Below are 20185 nucleotides of genomic sequence, written 5' to 3' on the forward strand. Positions count from 1 at the left end.
CGTAAACAATTGTACATAATCACTATCAATAGAGTTTTCTTTCCAAAATTTTTACACCTCTACTTCATTATTCATTATATCTTTTCTCACAACTTATTATTCGTTGAATTATCGTACGTGGAATTAATTATTGTTCAATATTCTATGAGCAATAATACAATAAAACATAACATAAGAAATCAGAATATATATGATTAACCGCTTTGTTGAACACTCGCTGCTGATAGGAAATAAACAGTCACACCACAACAGATCAAACAATAATTTATCCATTTTAGTCACACAGTCGTCTAAAGTCACGGTCACACGATAGTTAAAACTCAATATTTAACTATTTATTTACTGAGTTCGTTCATCACGCGATCAGAACGACGCCAAATCCGACGCTCACTTTTGGGAAGAAAGCACCACGAATATTGGGAAGAATCCAAGAAAACTCTATTGATAATGAGCCCGGACTAGCGACCGATGGGCCGTTACTTCCTTTAACAAATAGACTAGACTAAGTTTTGTCTTCTTTTGACCGCTGATTCTGGACAAACTATAAGAGCTAGGGAAAAATGTCAATGGGCAATTTTGGTCCTTCGATCATGCTTAACAATATGTTTTAATTTGAAAACAATCTGTCGAGAGCCAAATCCCATAGAAGAAGTGCGATTTCCTTTGTTTTAAAATTAATTTAAATATGGCAGATGTACTAAACACATGTCCGTGATATCTTGTTTGAATATAGTTTCAATTAACCTTTTTGAGGTATAAAAACCGCAAGTAGTATTATCAGGATATGCTCCGTAAGGTTAAATAGTAAATAAAATGTCCTACAGCTTTAGGTTTAAGGCGAATAGCCCAATACTATTAAAATGACCACCATGATACAGCATTCTATAGGAAATTACTCATGTGTAAAAAATGTTGAGTTCTCGGCCAAAACTACTTTTAGATCAGTTTAAAAACCAGAGGTGGCATAATTGGGAAGCGATTTTTAAATTTTCCCCAGACTAAGAGCGCCCTCGATTGGAGCGGTGATATCTGCGGACGTCGCAGTAACTTTCAGAGCGATTAAATGAGAAACTCCATAATAAAGTCCCGTTTTCTTTTAATTTGGAACACTCTGGAAGTTTGCCACTACACGACAGGTGGCGCCATGGTTAAATGTTTATTTTGAATTAAGTTTCGACTAATAAATGGAGCTCAGATGTGTCATTTGGATGTATTATATGGTTGAAGATGAAGGTAACATCTAAACGTTTTTAAAATATTTTATCTTACATTTATTGTAATATTTTATGATAAAGTTGTTTTTTTATATTTATTTAATTAAATAACAACTATTAGCGAATAGAACTATAACAAATTAAACTTATTATAGTAAATCTTAACTCGTCTTTAGTTAAAGTTATTTAATTTGCCTGTCTTTACATAAAACATGATAAATCTCTATAAAACTGAAAAATTGGACATCTCATATTTTTTACCCCACTTTTGGTAATAATAAGTACTTTGCTAGTTAGAAAATAAACCATTAAAATAATGGTTTATAAACGTTCTATATTGAGAATATAAAAGATCACTCGATTAAATGGAATAAATAAGTAAATGGTCTAATATATAACGAAACCATTTTCAAACTATTAAACATTTACTAGTAAACCATTTGTAGTTTTCAAAAAAATGTAAACCAATTTTAAACCCATTTTAAACCACTATTTTTATCAGTGTGGCGTGACCGTCAAAAGCCTCTTCCGTAAGCCGTATAGGTCTAGTGGAACCAAATAAATGAGGCTCTCGCCGATTGTGTGTTCGCTTGAATTTGAGGGACACCACAACTGACGTCATTATGAATGAAAGGCTTCAAACATGGGCCAAATAATGATAAATCCAGGACATGACTCTATGCGAAAAACCCGTCCAACAGCGCTAACACCCGATCACTATTGCCCCCTATTGGGAAAAACGCGCGATCGCGGAACTACGTCATTTTGGGGGCAAATGTTTTAGGGACAGTTTTCAAAAATAATACACGTGGTCGTCGTAGTAAATATCCTGGAATATTTATTCACAGTTATCATATATAGTGTGGTTATTAAAGTAAGTACTTATTTTTATACGTACTAAGTTCATAATTAGTATAATATATATAATTATATAATATTAAACATATACTTTCCTAGAATCGTTAAAATTTATCAAAAAATGAGGGGCGAAATATGGCAGGATTTTCGAATTACAACCGCCACTTATTTCCGAATTCCGACTCAGTCATCACTAGATGGCGTTCGGGAAACCGGAAACTTGCTTGATTTTGCCCCAATTTTTTATTATTTTTCCTCCTTTTCCCCCCTACTAAAATGGCCGCCTGTGTCTTTTAGTGGACGGCTGATTTAGTACGCGTGAAGGTACCAGAGTCATGTCCTGGATTTATCATTATTTGGCCCATGCTTCAAATTTAGTTAGTTTTGATTGCTCTCCTTATTAAAACAAGTTATGTGAACCGGAGAAGTTAGAAAAGGTTCAGTAAAATTGTGTCATTTTAATTAAAGTGTCAATAAGAATAAGTGTTTGGCAAGTTTATCGGGCGGGGTGTAATTCAATTTTGTATATATTTCTTTGAACATAAAACTAACGGGACGTGTTATTTGAAGGACGCCAACTTAACATGGTATACCTCGAACCCGGATTTCACAGACTGTTTCTCAAACACGGTCTTAGTATGGATTCCGGTCGCCTTCATTTGGATGGGGACACCGCTCGAAATCATGAACTTTCGGAAATCAAAACGGAGAGACATTCCATTCAACGGACTAAATATTTCCAAAATTGTGAGTTTGCCATTTTCAGATCGTCCAATTAAATTAATGGTTTAAGGACCATAGTAGTATGTGTTACATATATGAAACATAATTTAACCATGGAGAAAATTTAGCCAGGGAAAATATTCTATCAAGTTTTTAGTAGACGAACTGAAATGGCACGAGTTAAATCATATTTTTGGTAAAACGTTTTTTTAAGTACTAACATATTGTTTTTTTAAATTCTCTGAACAGATCGTTTCGATATTTTTGGTGGTTTTATCCGCTTGCAACATTTGGAATTGCGTTTTTCCTGGAAGTTATTCTCCAGACGAAATATCAGCGTATATTGTCGAAACAGCGAACTTTGCAAGTATTTTTTAAAATAACTACCAATCAACCGTATTCCCAATGGACCCGGTCTACATGTAATTAAAACTGTTAACATAATCAACGGTTTATGAATAGGTTTTACTACTGATGTTAATAATGTTATCTCGGAAATACGGCATTCGATCATCCGGAATTCAGTTCACGTTTTGGTTCTTGGCGTCAGTTGCGGCATTGCTCAAACTCACATCTCTCATTAAGGACGCGTTAATTAGCGTAAGTTGTATTAATCAAAATAAAAGTAGATAATTTATATAATTAATACTATAGCCGTAAATTATTTGTTGGGATTAATGGGTGAAACCAAATATTTACCGGATTAGGAACAATAGGCTTTATGTTTATGTAGCTAGAAATTCTAAAAACTGTAATTTCCTTTTTACCCCTAAAACTCTTTGTATGTACCTTTAATTTCTAGGTTTTTCAATTGCTTAAGAGATATATCACCAATTTCTATAAATTCAACTGACACTTTGGGTCATATTTCTATAGGGATCAGCATAAAATTACGAAACGCCTTAAGCTTGGTTTCCACCAGCGCGGGTCCAAAAGCGACACTCAGCTTTGAAACGTGCAAATGTTCTTACGCACGACAAAAAATTAACATTATGACGCGCTCTTACGCACGTTGGTGGAAACCAAGATTTACGCTTATTGATTACAAGTGAAAATAAAATACTCGAAATGTTTGCAGAAGTAAAAGTTTTCATAATTTAAAAAAAACTGACTTGTTTCGGCAAATCTGTGCCATTGTCCAGGCCTTGACAATGGCACAAAGTTGTGCCGAAACTACTTAGCTTTCTTTAGAATAATAAAAAAAACTTTTACTTATGGTATAATTTTGAGGATTGAATTTTCACTTGTAAGGATTCTAATCACATTTCTATAGAATTTCTATAGAGATGTTCCTGAGTCCTAAACGCAATAAGTACGGCAATTTTTTTAAGATTTTTATTTAAAATTATGTGATGTTTGTTTCAACCCGACCAAACGATTTTGGTTTGAAATCTGTTATCATATTGGAAATAGAGGGATAGCGTACGCATAAACTCTAGTCAATGGTATGCAAATATATAAAGATTCGTTGAGTGTCATGTTTCGGACAACCACATCCAGCTTGATTTGCGAACTCTTTGCAAGGTCTTTTATGTACTCAATCAACAGCTCGGTAAACACATTAACTTAAAAAGAATATGGATTATAATAATAGCCTGCATTTATGAAGTGAGCCGAGTGTCTTCCACTTTAGCTATATTCCGATATTATAAACAAGGGGTTGTTCATCCCGTAAACCACAAGGTAAACATGTCGCAGCCTTCAAGTGCTCAGTGAAAATTAATTTAGTTTTGGTAGAAATAATATAATTAAAGTTGTTTCCCTACAGAATTAAGTTAGTCTACATAATTTATGATGGTTGAATGACTTTAATTGTTCATGAAATTCTTCTTATAATATAGGGCACTATAAATGATGTGACAAAGTTCGTGTTGAGTTCCAGTGAACACATTCTCGTTGTGGTCATGTTTGCTTTATCGTTCAAGTCGGACAATAAGCCGCGGTATCATGTGGGACAAGAAGGATGTTCTTCAAAGGAGGTAAGTTGAAAATTAATACAGCATTCTATTAATTTCAAGAATGCTAGACCTGGTTTTTCGCCAGGTTCTGCTTAGACAATCGATGATGTTTGGTTAATTTGGGCTCGTTTAAGGTTAGGACGATGTTAAGGTTCAGGCAGGTTTAGTGTCGGCGTTATCCATCCATTATCCGAGGAAATTTCGGTTATTTTTCAAATAACCACCAAAATCAGTTATTTTATGCGTTTTTCTACTTCTAGTTAATTGTAAAGATAATTTAATAAAGAAAAGTAAAAAAAACAAATGAAATCCGATAAAATAACTTTAAACCTCAAAAAAATGATATATATTGTTTAATCACTTAAGCTTACTTAGATAGAAAATATATTTTATTTGTAAGTAAGCTAAGAAATTAAGCGGGTCGGATAAATTATTGGAAAAAGACGAAAAGAAGATTATCATTAAGTGATGTTTACCTGTTATTTTTAACAATTGATAATTTATCAGAGGTGGGCAAACATTGTGAGCGTTCATTTTTGAAAATTCTCTCGAAACGAGTGAGCACTTCAAATACGAAGGTCGGTTGGTCTTGTTAAGCGAGAAAGAAAAATTGAGCCAGCTCAGGGTGATCGCCGATTAGTTCGCTCAGTCAGTGATTTTTCACGCCACGGTGAGCAAAATCGGCCGATCGACGCGCTAGCTTGCTCAATTTTAAGATAGTTTTTGAGAGATAAACTTTTAAAAATAAATGAATCTTATAAAATAGCTATTGTAACTGAAAAAAACCTTATTTTTATTCTTCCATAAAAAATTTTTCACTTAGAATAACAAGTTTCAAAAATAATTAGTTTTGATAATTTCTCTATAAATGCCAAATAAATTAATGAATATCTCAATATATGCCGAATTAAAAATATTCTAGTAAAAATTTGCAATATCGTGAGCGTAGCCCAGTCAATAGTGGGAAAGTTGAAGTCACCGATTATGATGAAGGAATGCACTCTAATTGTCAATGTAGTTAATCTTTTTTATCGAATATTTTTTGGTATTAACGTTTCAATATGAAGATAATCATTAAAGACACAGTTATTAAAATGCCATGTTTTCCATAATATTCAGAATTCGGTAGAAATATAATGCATTTTCCAATTTAAAAGAAACACGAGCGAGCTATTTTTAATATAAATTTGAAAATTTTATAATTTGGTTGGATAGGAATTCGGTTGATGGTAGGATACCGAAACGAGACACGAAGGCGCTCAGTTCCGAATAATGTTAATATAAAACTCTAAAGAGTCCTAAATGTGTTTGCCCGAAGTGAAGTCGAAGTGTGATCATGAATGTACTAATTTCTACCATTAGGTAGTCTGTCATCAGTTACGAAGAAGGAAAAAACAAAACGTACAATGTTCAGTTACTCGTCATGCCAAAACGTAGATTACTTTTATATATTTGGAAAGTTTTATAATAATTTTAGGATGTAAGAAATAAAAAATGCCAATATTCCAATGCATTATTAATTTTTTCTAGTGGTCGGCATTATCCATCTATTATCCGAGAAAATGTTATATAAGTTTAAAAATTTATGCTCTCGGGTTATACATAAAAGGATAATTTTCGGTCGGTTAATGATGTATTTTAGAGAAAAAATTAACCAAATATAAATTATTTATTTATTTTAAAAAGTACATATTTTTTTAGATTAGCAAAGCAATTTAATTATTTTTCGTAATCGATTTACGGCAAATATTATTTTTCTAATATGTTTCTTTTCGAATAATAATATTTCAGGAAAAATTCTATTTTAAAAAACGAACAATCTTCGGCGGTTAGCTGCTCTTTAAATTAATCGTACCAAAAATATATTCTTTAAAAATATCTTATTTTGCGAGAAAGTGGTTAATTGATAAGTCGGATATAGAATGTTTTTTATTCATTAAATGAAATAATCGCTGATTTTTATTTTTCAAATATCTTTGTTACGAAAGAACATTTGTGGTATATAAGAAAATTATTCTTTGACAGATTTATGTATACAGATAATAATAGTTATCGGTTAACCGTACTAAATGGTTTATCCGAATAAAATAACTGAAACAAATAAGGTGATAGACTTCGGATAATTATTCATTATTCAATGAGAAAATTGTTAAGCGTCACCGAAACGTACAAATAACGTTGACGCGAAAAAATAGACGTCTTTTTCACTGAAAAAATACGACTTGTTGGGCAAGCTAAAATAACTTTTTTTGAATTCCATTGGGAGAGTAGTGCCTATATCAAATTAAATAAAAAATGCTTTAATCAAAGCAGTTGAAAGGTTGAATTAAGGGGGAGTAGTTGAGATCTATGAAGGTGCAGATATTGAAAATGTTTTAGGTTTACATAGTTTGGTTTTTGGAATTTTTAAAAGCGAAATATATTTCTAAAATAATTTAAATCGATTTTCCTCACCTTTTACATATTTTAAAACCCTTAACCCTTAAATTTGAGCCTTGAAACTGTAACAGTAAACTGATAAAATTTTAAATTGTAAAGGAGTACGCGTGTTTAGTTCTAAATTTTTTCTTTTCTAATCGGAATATTTAAACCAATTTAGCCATGGATAAAATACTAGGGCTGTATGATCGAAAACTATAAAGAAAAAGACCAAAATACGAGGTAGGCTACATTGCTTGATACGGCACCAAATTTTTCAAATGAAAAGCTTATTTTTGGGCTTCTGGCGTTGCTTTTTAATCCGATAGACGTCTGCTACGTTGTTGTAACTAGCTCGTGCAGACGTGTAGATTTATTTTGCAAATTAGTAATCGTAATGAGTTATAACCTAATTAATTTGCTTTTTTATATGTTAAATTAAAAATGTTGTATGAATATGAAAGAAATTTAATGGTTAAAGGAGTTGGCAACGTTCTATGTAAGCTAATTATCTTGATGAATTTAATTGATGTTATATAAGTCATATACTAAATTCCATCTATCAGAGCATGCATTTCTTTAAAACCTTTCGTTTAAAGTAGAATCATGAATTAATTAACCTCATTAATTCGTGGTAGAATTACACATAACAACACGGAGCTTTATATAGTTTTGGCATTCCTAATGAAAATCTGAAGCTCCACACAAGTCGAGTAAGCGCTGGTAGTAAAAAATAGACTTAAGTGTTACATTAAAACGCCATGTTTCTTTCTAGAAAGGCCTATTAGAATATATTGTTATTGGAAGAAAAACCATGACTTATCTTTTCTAAGCCAAAGGGACACACGGCTCTCTTTGCACTTGCAGGAATGTCATCTGTTGATCGTGAAAATAGAAGCTATAATTACGTCCAAATTTTCTCTGTTAACTTGAACACAATCTTGATTAAATTTATTTCAAATCTCTTTTATTTACGACCCTTTTCTAGTTTAGTTTCTGTTATATATGTATATATAGAAGTAAAATGCTGTCATTTTACACATACTCCTTTACAATTTAAAATTTTCAAAGTTTACTGTTACAGTTTCAAGGCTCAAATTTAAGGGTTAAGGGTTTTAAAATATATAAAAGGTGAGGAAAATCGATGGAAATTATTTTAGAAATATATTTAGCTTTTGAAAATTCCAAAAACCAAACTCTTTAAACCTAAAACATTTTCAATATCTGCACCTTCATAGATCTCAACTACTCCACCTTAATTCAACCTTTCAACTGCTTTGATAAAAGCATTTTTTATTTAATAGCTGTCCCTTTGCTCTGCCTCACAGGGCATATTTTGCCTAAAATTTATATTTGTAAAAGAAAGCCATAAGTTGGAAAATCAAGTTTTTATTTTTAATAGAACAGATCAGTACTTTGCTGTAGGATATTGTGCTATATTATTGAATGTAATTAACGGTATTTAAAATTGTTTTAAATATATTATACTCAACTTAACGCATATTTTTTATGTCAAATTGACTTTTAATTGTCCATTAGGGTTTAGATAACAAGCTATCGGTGTTAAACTGGCTCTAGTGAGCATGTTAAATACGCTAATTTTGTCAGACAACTATTTAAAAAATGTTATTGGAATCTGTAGATTCGTTGATGATCTTGAAGCAGCTGCGAGAGCGTCAGTACCAGTGAAAGACACAAATCTCAGAGAAAACTGCTCTTGATTTCCCAGTGGAAGATTTTATTGTGCGAAACTTTTTATTTTACAACCCCATTAAAAGTGACCCAGCGTTAGATAATCTGGAATCACCAATTGTAGAATTTCACCGATTGAATCATCGGAATGTAATTGGTTATTTTTGCATAAGGTCATTAATATTGAAATTGAAAGACAAAGCTACTTGGATAGTTTTTTTATTAAATAGACAATATTTTTACGTTTACATTTTGTATTTATAGTTCTTTGGTATTTGAACTCAATGGGATTATGTAATATGAAAACTGAACAAGGGAAAACGATGTTTTAGATCAGTTTCGTAATGTAATATTAAATAAAAATAGAGAATGAATACCCTCGCAAGAACGCTTATCTAATAATTACCATTTATGTACAATAGTTTATTTCGATAACAATGATGCGGCAAAAAACTTGTATATATTTCTTAAGCCCACATCTCTACTGATCAAGTGATTATCTTTCCCATAGCCCATGAGAGATGTCATACTAATTTTTATCTTTGAGGCGCCAATTTCAAAATTTTATGAAATGGTAAAGCTCTTAATAATTGACAATAGTTAACAATGATTAAAATAATAATAATAATTGATACTATATAATTAATTTACTGGTAATTTTTGATACTGCAGCTCTTACCGTGTTACATTCATACATTTTTAAAAGTGAAATATAATTAATTTTAATATTTTAATAAACAATGTACACATTAAAAGCAGCTCAACCAAATAAACCATTAACTTTAATAAAAATGTTAAGTAATAATAGTTAGTACTATGTGATAGCTTACATTAAATATGTAAAACTAATCGATCCAGAATGATTAATTATTATATAAGAAAGTTGTATAATTTAGCTATTACCGTATCCGTACAGGCGTGCAAAGTCTTAAGTTTTTAAATGTTGATTACAATTATTTTAAACAAGATTATTGTTATTTTATTTTTTAAATAATTATTTATGCATAGTTAAATGCACCACAACCAAATTTATTTACAAATAATACGTTTATTAACACTGAAAAGATTTAAAACTTTTAAGGCGGCACCGACCAAAATTTTTATTTTCAAATTTTGGAACAGGGTTGCTCATGAACTTCCCAGCCGATAAGTAAAGGCGCCATGCCAAAAATGTTTCAATAAAGCAAAGCAATAGGTACGCTTTTACCTACTGTCGAGTAAACCATGTAATTTTTTGAGGTTATGAAGTGTTTCATATTTGAAATTGACAGTAATAACAAACCCTTTAAGCTTTTGCTAGCCTCACTAATACTGAATCTTGGGAATGAAAATCGCTAAAAATTTAAAAGTGGAAAAAAAGCTTACGTTTTTGATAGCATTAATAGTGCTTTCAAAGTCTATGGAGAAGCATGTTGGCTCCTTATAAAGATTCCACTATCGTGGAATCTTAATATTTTTAAACAGTTCTTCATTATACAGGGTGTTTTACAGGCTCGAAAAAGTTATTGTTTTCAAAAACTATGTTTTCTAGAAAGTTGAAATTTGTACTGTACATTATACGTGCCGGGGGACACTTTCTACCAAAATTGCATCTAAATCAAAAAATTGTTTCACGGTTTTTGAAAATTTAAACTTTAACCGCTAGGTGCTATAAGAAAATTGTCAATGAGAAAATTGTAGAGCGTCACCGAAAACGTACAAATAGCGTTGGCGCGAAAAAATAAAACACCAGATTAACAAATTTCTGACTTTTATAAAGTTACACTACTCTCCCAATGGAATTCAAAAAAAGTTATTTTAGCTTGCCGAACTTGTCACTTTTTCAAGTCGTATTTTGTCAGTGAAAAAGACGTCTATTTTTTTCGCGCCAACGCTATTTGTACGTTTTCGGTGACGCTCTCCAATTTTCTCATTGTCAATTTTCTTATAGCACCTAGCGGTTGAAATTCAAATAAAATATTTTTCGATTTAGAAAGTGTTTGAAACAAATCACTTTTTCGAGCAAAAAAAACACCCTGTATAGTGCGATTCCTCTTGATCCTAGTCTAATATCTATTTACAGGAATTCATACCTTGAACTTCGAATGCTTATCTCGGCCGATTTCCGTATCTATCTAGGGGACCGTTTTTTCCCCATCGTTTTGACGTCAGAGCATACGTGTTTTCTCTTACGATTTTCATTGGCTTAAAAATCTCCTACCAAAAATATCTGGACACCCCAGTTGTCTTCTAGATAATTTGGACAAACCTAACCCTAAATTTCGAAATGGCCGGGGAGTCGAAAGTAACACTAAACAAAAATTAAAATAAGTTAAATTAGATGAAGTTTTTAAAGAACCAAAACGTTGGATAGGGAATTGTCATTTTAATTTCACGGAGAGCTACAAAAAGATACTAGAATTCAATAAGAATAAGGAAAACACGTTCGTATCTTAATACAAAGCTTTGTGGGAAAAAGCATTAATGATTTTATAGTAAATAATAAAAATTAAAAATTTTAAGTAGCGTAACTTTGGTTGAACGGAGTATTTGGAATTGTAAGTATAAAATTTTATAATGTAATTTAAAATAAAATAAACTTTTTTAATCAACTTCTAGGTAACTTTTTGGGTGATGAACTTGAAGAGCAGACGACAACAAATCTACAGTTGTAAAAACGGGAGGTTGCGCGGGGTAAAAACTCCTAAAGAGGGGAGACGCGATCGAGGGCGCGATTTTTTTTTCTCATACACGGTCCCCTAGATCTTACCATAGGGTATACGGCCGGATAACCATTCCAAGTTCGAGGTATGAATTCCTGCTATTTATTAAAGAAACTAAAAGCTAACATTCTGTCTTAAAGCATTTACACACCAACGTGAACTAATATCGTGCTTGGACAAATTCGGTTACGTTTGGGATTCAAACAAATTAATTAAACAATAAGACAAAACTGGTCTTTGCCCAATACATATTGTAGTTCACGTTCCAAAAAAACAAGAGAATTTTATATTGGTAGTGTTTTACCCTAACAATAACACAAAACTAAAATTTATTACAAGTTTTAAACGAAATAAATTTCAAATGATACATAATATTAAAATTTTGTACTTTCATGGAGCGTTTATTCCCATTCGACCGAAAGAATTTTAAAATGTAGCCCAATTGGCGGGGTGATTTGGTATTTTATTTATAAGGTATGTACTATCGAAGATCCATGTTTAGGTTAGGTTAGGTTAGGTTAGGTTAGGTTAGAGTTGGTTAAGTTTACTATTTCAGTTTTGGTTCAGTTACTTTTCTTGACTAGGTGAAGATAAAAATATAATTCATGCTCTTTCCATTTTATTTTCAAAGAAATGCATAGTACAAAGATATTAAAATGGCATAGCTAAATTCATAGCTACTGCATCTAGTTCGGTCGAATGGGACACTTAAAAACCGCACGTTTCGGCGGAATTCGGTCGAATGGGACACCTCAAAAACCGCCTTCGGTCGAATGGGATTTCGGTCGAATGGGACTAAAGCTTCATGGAGTGCCGCGAATGTATAGATATTGAAATTGCGGTTTTTTCTGAATATGAAACAAAGGACAAATTTTAAAATACATTTCGTAATTTTATTTTAATTTCCAAATTCAGCGTCATTCTCCGGAAGAGGACGCCTCAGTATTTTCAAAGCTGGTCTATCATTGGATGAATGAGTAAGAATTTTCTTATATTTAGTCTATATCACACGGTTATCGTATTACAGTAAATATAAAGTTTTTTCAGTTCGTATTTTACAAATATTCAGTTAAAGAGAATATTACATCTCGTAGAATTTGACCATTTAAATTTTGCTCCCAGTCAGGCGTAGTATAATTACAGTCGGACATATAACAAATTCTAGTTTATAACATTTATGGGGTTTGATGCAGGTTAAAGTAAGACGGGTTTCTGTCAAAAGCCGCGAAATATTTCTATTTGGTTGTTTTCAAAGAAAATAAAGTTTGTAAAATATAAGTGTAAAATTTAATTAAAATGAGCTTGTTCGTTTCGATTTTAAAAGTGTATATTTGATATAAAATATGTCACTTTTTGTTATTCTCAATTTGAAATCAACCGCTGAATCAAGTCTATAGCTAGTTTCGTGTCTTCAGCGATTTTACAGCAAAAGTTAGTTTTTCTATAATTTTATTACACCCCATATTTCTTTCTGCACTTTGAAATTTTTTGATGAGATCTTCGATAAAATTCTGTAAACAACATCGAAACGCGACCAGCTTTTTGGAGATAAACCAAGACAACTTCGTGTCGTTTTTATTCAATTTTTTCTTTCGTCTCGCTTTTGCAATCACGACGAGAAAGATTGCGCAGATTCAAGTATACATTTGACTCAGTGGCAAATTTTCAACCGAACAAATTATTTCTATAAATTGAAGGTCTTTCAGGAACAAAATGTCGTCAGAAGTCACATCGAATGAAATGTTCAATTTAAACCCATATGACACAGGCCGCACCAATCGTCCGCGTTTGCCGATTACCTTACCCGCCGCAAATTGGTGTCGCCAAGCAATGAGACAATATTTCCGCCGTTAACAGCCCTTTTCCTTCAGAAACCTTCTGTTGGCTTGTTATGTCTTTCGCTTATCTTATAAGGTCCTTATAATTATGAAGCTTAACAAAATATCGCTGTTGCGCAAGGGCACAATCATATAGTTATTCATTATACTATCAGTGGTAAAATCAGCCACGTTGATCACCTTCCGTGTAGTTATAGCTTTTTCGCTCTCTTTTGAGCAGCAAAATCTTTGCTTCGATCTTTTTCGTTTTTTTTCGTGACGTGAAACTGGAGCTCCTCTCTTTTCGCTCCATTATCATCAGGCGAAATGGGCGCTTCACTCTTTACATCCTCTAGACATGACTGTCACATTTGCAGGGTTTAAATGGCAAATGATTCTTTAAAATACAAAATATTACTGGATATCGAACAGTAGTGGTAAAATATCTCTACCCTCTGTCTAACGTAGAAGTTAGCGTTTCCACTCCGGTTTTCGGTTGGGCTGGGAAATAACTGTAGTAAGCGGATATTTTAATTTCAATTTTGGTTTCGTATTGAAAACTCCAAAACGTGTTTTACTCTTTTGCGTGGATTTACGGATTTAAAGATTTAACTGGTTATCGCTACTCTCCTCAGAATGAGTAAAATAAGTGCTTTGCATTTTTTTTCTCGATTGAGATGGCTAAAATAGGAAAATAAATTTTGAACCTAAAAGGGACAAATGTAAAATCCGAACTGTATTGAAACTAAATTATCACAAAAAACGACTTAGTTTTAAATTATCGGATACCGAAAGGACACATAGTACTGACATTGTATAATAAATATAGATAGCTATTGCGTATCGATATATTTTAGCTTTGACCCAATTGTAAAGTGTTTTGGAAGAGCACTTAAAAAATGTTTAGGATCGACAGTGCTTTTTCGCTTATTTATCTAGGGAGTATAAAAACGAAAAATGTCGGTGTGGTTCATGTTTCGTGCAACAAAGACGCGCATGCTTTTATAGCGTTGAGCTGCTCAATTTTACGATTATGGAGATCGATATTGGGTCATTCCATGTCAAATGTCCCGTTTTTGAAAAAAAAAATGCCCCACGGCACCATGCGCGATTTCGACGAAAATTTGCACGTTAGTAATTTAGATAATTTTGGTGGGAAATCCAAATTGTTAGCCCTATATTCCACGTAGGTTTTAAAATATGATTTTTTAAAAACATTATGTATAAAGTGTTCATTTTCAAAACGCCAAAAGTCCCGGTATTTTCGTTCAAATAATTCTAAACGTATTAAAGGTAGCCCCATCAAACTTTTTACACTATAAATATGGGTAGTAGAGAGTAACTTGGATAAATTTTATACAATTTGTTTAATTAGGTTTTAAATTATAAATTGTTGAAAACGACGATTTTTACTCGAATGTCGCTAACTGAGGTAAACTAAAAAGGTTTCTGTCGCGAAGGTATTAAATCTGAAATAAATATTTAAGTTTATAATAAGTAAAATGGACCCAATAAACACGAAAATGGCATTGAAAAAATTCTAGGAAATTTAGTTTCTGAAATATAGATACTTGAACCGATCCATTTTTTGAAAAACTGCAAAACATGGTACTGCTTTAGGGGAATTTAAGGTATGAAGAACAAAAATATACAGAAAACAAATAAAACCGTTAGAAAGCTGAGATTTCAAGCTACAAAATGAACAATTAAAAAAAGATGTATATGAGAGACCTTCAACCCAAAAAATAACTCTTAAAAATATGCCGTTTTATCTTAAAAACAAATGTTATTTTACATTTTATAATACAGAACAAAAAACTTTAGAGCAAAATATTTTCATTTTTGTTTAGTTTTTGTCTGTTCTATTATTACTATTAATAAATCCTTAAATAATTAAGGAACTAAAAAAGAAATACAAATTTTATCTGCGAAATTTCGATCAAAACAACGAAAAAAAATATTTTCCAACGTCTTTCAAGAGCAAAATTTTCTTGTGATCTATTTTTCTAAGAACATAAGTTTTACCATCAGAACGTATTTCAGGTTTAACTACTGATATTATATTTTGAAACGGCACCCAACATACGTCTTCTCTTCTTGGCCAATAAAGCTTAAGATCTTTTCTACGAAAGAAACGAACAGATACGTCTTTTTCTTCTTCGCAGCATTTTACAATTTTCCCAATGTACCAATCTTCGTCATAAATGTTCCTGGCACGCATTCTTCTCAAGTTAAAACATCCGCACGGTTCGTTTGGAACAGGACAACTCGTGTCGCAAATTCATCCTCAGATATCCGTTTGATCTGAAGTTCATTTTCATTTATCGGAAGAAAGCATGGTGCGATCGAGTGCCGGGAATTGTTTTTACTCCGATATTTCTTTCGTTGAGACAAAATTTTTCCACTTGTTTATCAACGTCTTTTTTAGAGACGTAACCAAATTGAACGCACCAGGCATACATCTCTTCTGGTTTTTGAATTTGGTTTGTTTTGGTCGACTGTAAACTGGCCTTAGCCGCAAGTCTTTTCACTATCCCACCAATTCCATCACATGAACTCTTGCCATGAGAGGTGGCGAAAAAGTGCCATTCAGCTTTCATTTGGAAATCATTTTCATGGGAGCACAAATTAGCAAGGTTCTTAAAGTTCTTGTACTGGCTTCCAGCTCCATCGCTGAAGTAGATAAGTTGGTTAATCGTATGGGGAAGATTTGCTTTAATATGTTCAATCATTTTAGACAAAAAGGCTTGGACAGTGTTTTCGTTATGTGCGAGACAATCTGAAATTACGCAGTAGCTGTAATTTTGAACTTCTTCACCCGAGAATGGTTTTTTGTAGTACAAAACCAATGGATGCAGTGTCGCTTGCGTATTTGTCCAGTGATGGCCTTGAATAGCGTCTTGTACAATAAAACTGAAATTTTCTGCAAAATCTAATAAAACGATGGCTTCGTTCGCCTTAAGTAATTCTTTCTTCCTCCTAAGAAAACTTGATTGTCATTTAGCTACGTAATGATGAGGCGTTTTCGTTAATATCTCCGTGAAATCAGTTGACGTCATTTGAAAACTTTCAAGTTGGGCATGTGTTTGATGAACCCATTGCTTGGGTTCTATTATGTCATCGTCGTCAATGTTTTGATCAGAAAAATGGTTTTCTAGGTGTCTTTGTACAGCTACAGATCCCGGACAATCGTCACATTGGTGAAGCATACAATTGCGGCTATCAATGTCGCATACGATCAAGGCTAGCAAGTCTTTATAGTCTTCAGGATTGTTAGGTATGGAAAACAGGGCTAATTTTACATTCTGATAGTATTCACAAACACATACGGTGTGTGTACCAGTCCTTCCCGCTATTATACAGTTCTTGGGTCGCAATTCAAAAAACTTTGACAGTCCTACTTTCATATTTGATTGCTTAATAAATTCAGTATGAAGTTCTCTCAAATTTCCTAGCAGAAGTCTTTTCCAAACTAGTTGCCTCTGTCCGTCAATTTTGACAGACACGCACTCTTTTTTTCCTGGGCACATACGGGAATATTCGTCACTTTCGTAAAACTTAACCACTTCGTTTTTCACTTCCTCACTCAAAAATCTTCCTTGTTTAGTGTGACACCCAGGAAGTAGGCCTTTCTTTTGTTTTAGTTTTCTGCTCACTCTGACCATGTATTCGTTAACACCAAATTCCTTTATGATTTCCGCTTTAGTATAAAATTCTGGTACTAAAGTTACAAGATTTATTTTCTCTTGTTTAGTTGAAGCTTTGATTTTTTCCTGTAGTTGGTCCAGTATTTTTCCATATCCTTCACATTTTTTACCGGGTAAAGGTATTTCATCTTCATAACTTGAAACGGAATCATCTGAGCCTGCACCTACACATTTATCGAGCGCTGCTTCGTACAAAGTTGAAAGTTTGCTGACGTTCCGTTTGATGTAACCAGGTTTATCCCGTTTGCTAACTCTTTTAATTGGGGATTGACCAAAAGCTTTGATAGCCTCTTTTAACTCGTCCCTCACTTCTTGGCTTGGAATAAAGCCTGGGCTTAATAAAGTGTTTTGAGATTCAGAGTTGTCCAAGATTTTTTTACAGTAAATCATGCAATTAACACAAAGCTTCTGACCAGGAATTAGGGTTTCCAAGACTCCAGTATCATTTAAGGAACTATATACAGCGGCGGAAATAGTTCTTAGATTTGTGGTTATTTTCTTCTTGTTTTTGTCAAATGAATTAATGCATAGTTTTTGTAAACTTTCAAACCTTCATCCATATTTTTTTTCGTGATGGAAACATACGTTAACTACATCCGTCGTCGCGTTCAATTTGGTGCGTAGTAATAACAGTTTCTTATCATCCTCCTCAAGCAAATTAAAGTCAGTCAAACCAACTTTCTTTTCCATGGTTTAATTTAAACAGCAAGTAAATCTAGATTCACAAAACGATATCCAGCAGCAGACGTAAAATTTAGTTCGACTGCCTACTCTCTCTCCCAAATAAGCCTCGGAATTAATCCCGCGTATCGAAGAGAAATCTTCGAAACGAAAAAAGGGTCTAAAATAGCATATTTTTAAGAGTTATTTTTTGGGTTGAAGGTCTCTCATATACATCTTTTTTTAATTGTTCATTTTGTAGCTTGAAATCTCAGCTTTCTAACGGTTTTATTATTTTTCTGTATATTTTTGTCCTTCATACCGTAAATTCCCCTAAAGCACTACCATGTTTTGCAGTTTTTCAAAAAATGGATCGGTTCAAGTAGCTATATTTCAGAATCTAAATTTCCTACAATTTTTTCAATGGCTTTTTCGTGTTTATTGGGTCCATTTTACTTATTATTAACGTCAATATTTATTTCAGATTTAATACCTTCGCGACAGAAACCTTTTTAGTTTACCTCAGTTAGCGACATTCGAATAAAAATCGTCGTTTTCAACAATTTATAATTTAAAACCTAATTAAACAAATTGTATAAAATTTATCCAAGTTACTCTCTACTACCCATATTTATAGTGTAAAAAGTTTGATGGGGCTACCTTTAATACGTTTAGAATTATTTGAACGAAAATACCGGGACGTTTGGCGTTTTGAAAATGAACACTTTATACATAATGTTTTTAAAAAATCATATTTTAAAAACTACGATGAATATACGGCTAATAATTTGGAGTTCCCTCCAAAATTATCTATATTACTAACGTGTAAATTTTAGTCGAAATCGCGCATGGTGCCGTGGGGAATCGTTTTTTCAAAAACGGGACATTTGACATGGAATGACCCAATTTCCAAGGTCGAGTTTACCGTTTTCGAGGTCAAGACTGTCTTTTTTATTGTAATAATTTGTATTATAACATTTTACTGTATTTTACAGTCATTTACTGAAGGTGGCCTATTTGGGCACCCCTGACGTAACTGATTAAACCAAATGGTTAGAATTGTTTGTTAACTAGTTGGTCTTTGGATAATGTAATAATAATAATAGTGTTTAATTTCAAAATCAATATTTTTAGAAAATAGTTTGGATAAATGACTTTTAAGCCTGTGCGAATACACACATAGACCCTACACAATACTCATACAAAACAAAAAAGAGAGAAAGAAAAAACATTATGAGACAGAAAAAAAATTATTTAGGTTACCTATTCACGTTCCAGATCATCACTATACAAAAATTTTAATTTTTAGAGGATATAAAAGACTTAACGCGATTTTTGAATAGTTTTAGATTTTCAGTTAAGGGTGGAAACAGTTCATTGAAGTTTTTAGCGGCATTACAAAAAATTGAGTTTAACTTTAAATTGGTTCTGGCCGACGGGATAGGATTTTCTACGATTATAAGTGGGCTGCGGACTTAGCTCAAAAAGTTATGTAAATTATTCGTTAAAGATAGATCCGAAAATGAAAACCAGGCTACAATAGTCATATAATTTAAAGATATTTTAAATATTGAGGGATTTAAATATTGGATCAGTATGCGCGTAGTATGGTTGATTGTCAATTATTATGGCCTTTTTTTGGAGAATTAAAAGTCTGTTAAGGTTGAAAGTAGTGGTGTTACCCCAGATGGAAATACAAAAGCTTACACAAGAGTGAAATAGTGGAGAGTAAAGTTGTAGTCGGATAGGTTTATTAAAAATTTTAGGAAGTCTATTTAGGGTATAGGTGCTTTTAATAATTTTTTTGCTAAGGTGTTGACATGATTGGTTCATTTAAGTTGAATGCCGAAAGTAAGGCCTAAGTATTTAAAAAAGGAGATCTTTTTTAGTGGGTATTGCCTATAGTCAGTAGATAAGGACAGTTTTCAATGACTCAAGTTTACTTACGTTGTTAATGCAGTGTCTTGGAACATTTGAGTGGTTAATATTTGTGTGGGTGCGCGCCAGTTTTAATCATCAATATTTATTTTATTTACAAGAACACTTGTGATATTGCATTCATTTTTTATTTCTTCCCACTTTTAGGGTAACTTCACTTTTCTTAAATAAAAGTTTGAAAAATTCTGAGATTTTCAAGTGGTCGATTTCTGAAACTCCTCATTTTGAAAAAATAACTTCCGATAGGTAAAGTATTTTATCAAGTAAATTAAAAATATGACCAACTTTATGAGTGCGAATAATAAGTTATTTTCTAGCTGCTTACCCGCGTTCTCGGTTACTTTGTGATACACTAATCATAAATAAAAACAAAAAGAATGCTAATTTTATGGTATTGGAATGTGATATGGAAGTAAATTCCGACTTCTAACTTTTGAAAGCGAAGGTTTTTATTATAATAATAATTATTTATTTATTAAAATTACAGGAAAGTGGATA

The 20185-nt window shown here is 32.4% G+C and overlaps 1 protein-coding gene across 1 annotated transcript; it reads left to right on the plus strand.

The window, feature by feature from the left end:
* The first annotated feature begins 1099 nt into the window (after positions 1 to 1099).
* LOC149945631 (ATP-binding cassette sub-family C member 1-like) lies at positions 1100 to 19937 on the plus strand. Its single transcript, XM_090176640.1, has 7 exons — positions 1100 to 1233; positions 2643 to 2819; positions 3045 to 3133; positions 3258 to 3395; positions 4637 to 4774; positions 12481 to 12542; positions 19835 to 19937. Exons 1-7 carry the CDS (start codon positions 1185 to 1187, stop codon positions 19935 to 19937), a joined length of 756 nt encoding a protein of 251 aa, XP_090032766.1. The 5' UTR covers positions 1100 to 1184.
* Positions 19938 to 20185: the final 248 nt, after the last annotated feature.

The sequence above is a fragment of the Leiobunum rupestre genome, chromosome 5, assembly GCF_980474605.1.
Source record: "Leiobunum rupestre chromosome 5, qqLeiRupe1.1.hap1, whole genome shotgun sequence".
In the NCBI taxonomy this organism is placed as follows: Eukaryota; Metazoa; Arthropoda; class Arachnida; order Opiliones; family Sclerosomatidae; genus Leiobunum; species Leiobunum rupestre.

Excerpts from the sequence above, each read along its gene's own strand:
- LOC149945631 (XM_090176640.1), top strand. The coding sequence starts at position 1,185 with ATGGAGCTCAGATGTGTCATTTGGATGTATTATATGGTTGAAGATGAA. Across the intron at positions 2,820-3,044 it reads GACTAAATATTTCCAAAATT|ATCGTTTCGATATTTTTGGT; the intron begins GTGAGTTTGCCA and ends TTCTCTGAACAG. Across the intron at positions 3,396-4,636 it reads TTAAGGACGCGTTAATTAGC|GGCACTATAAATGATGTGAC; the intron begins GTAAGTTGTATT and ends CTTATAATATAG.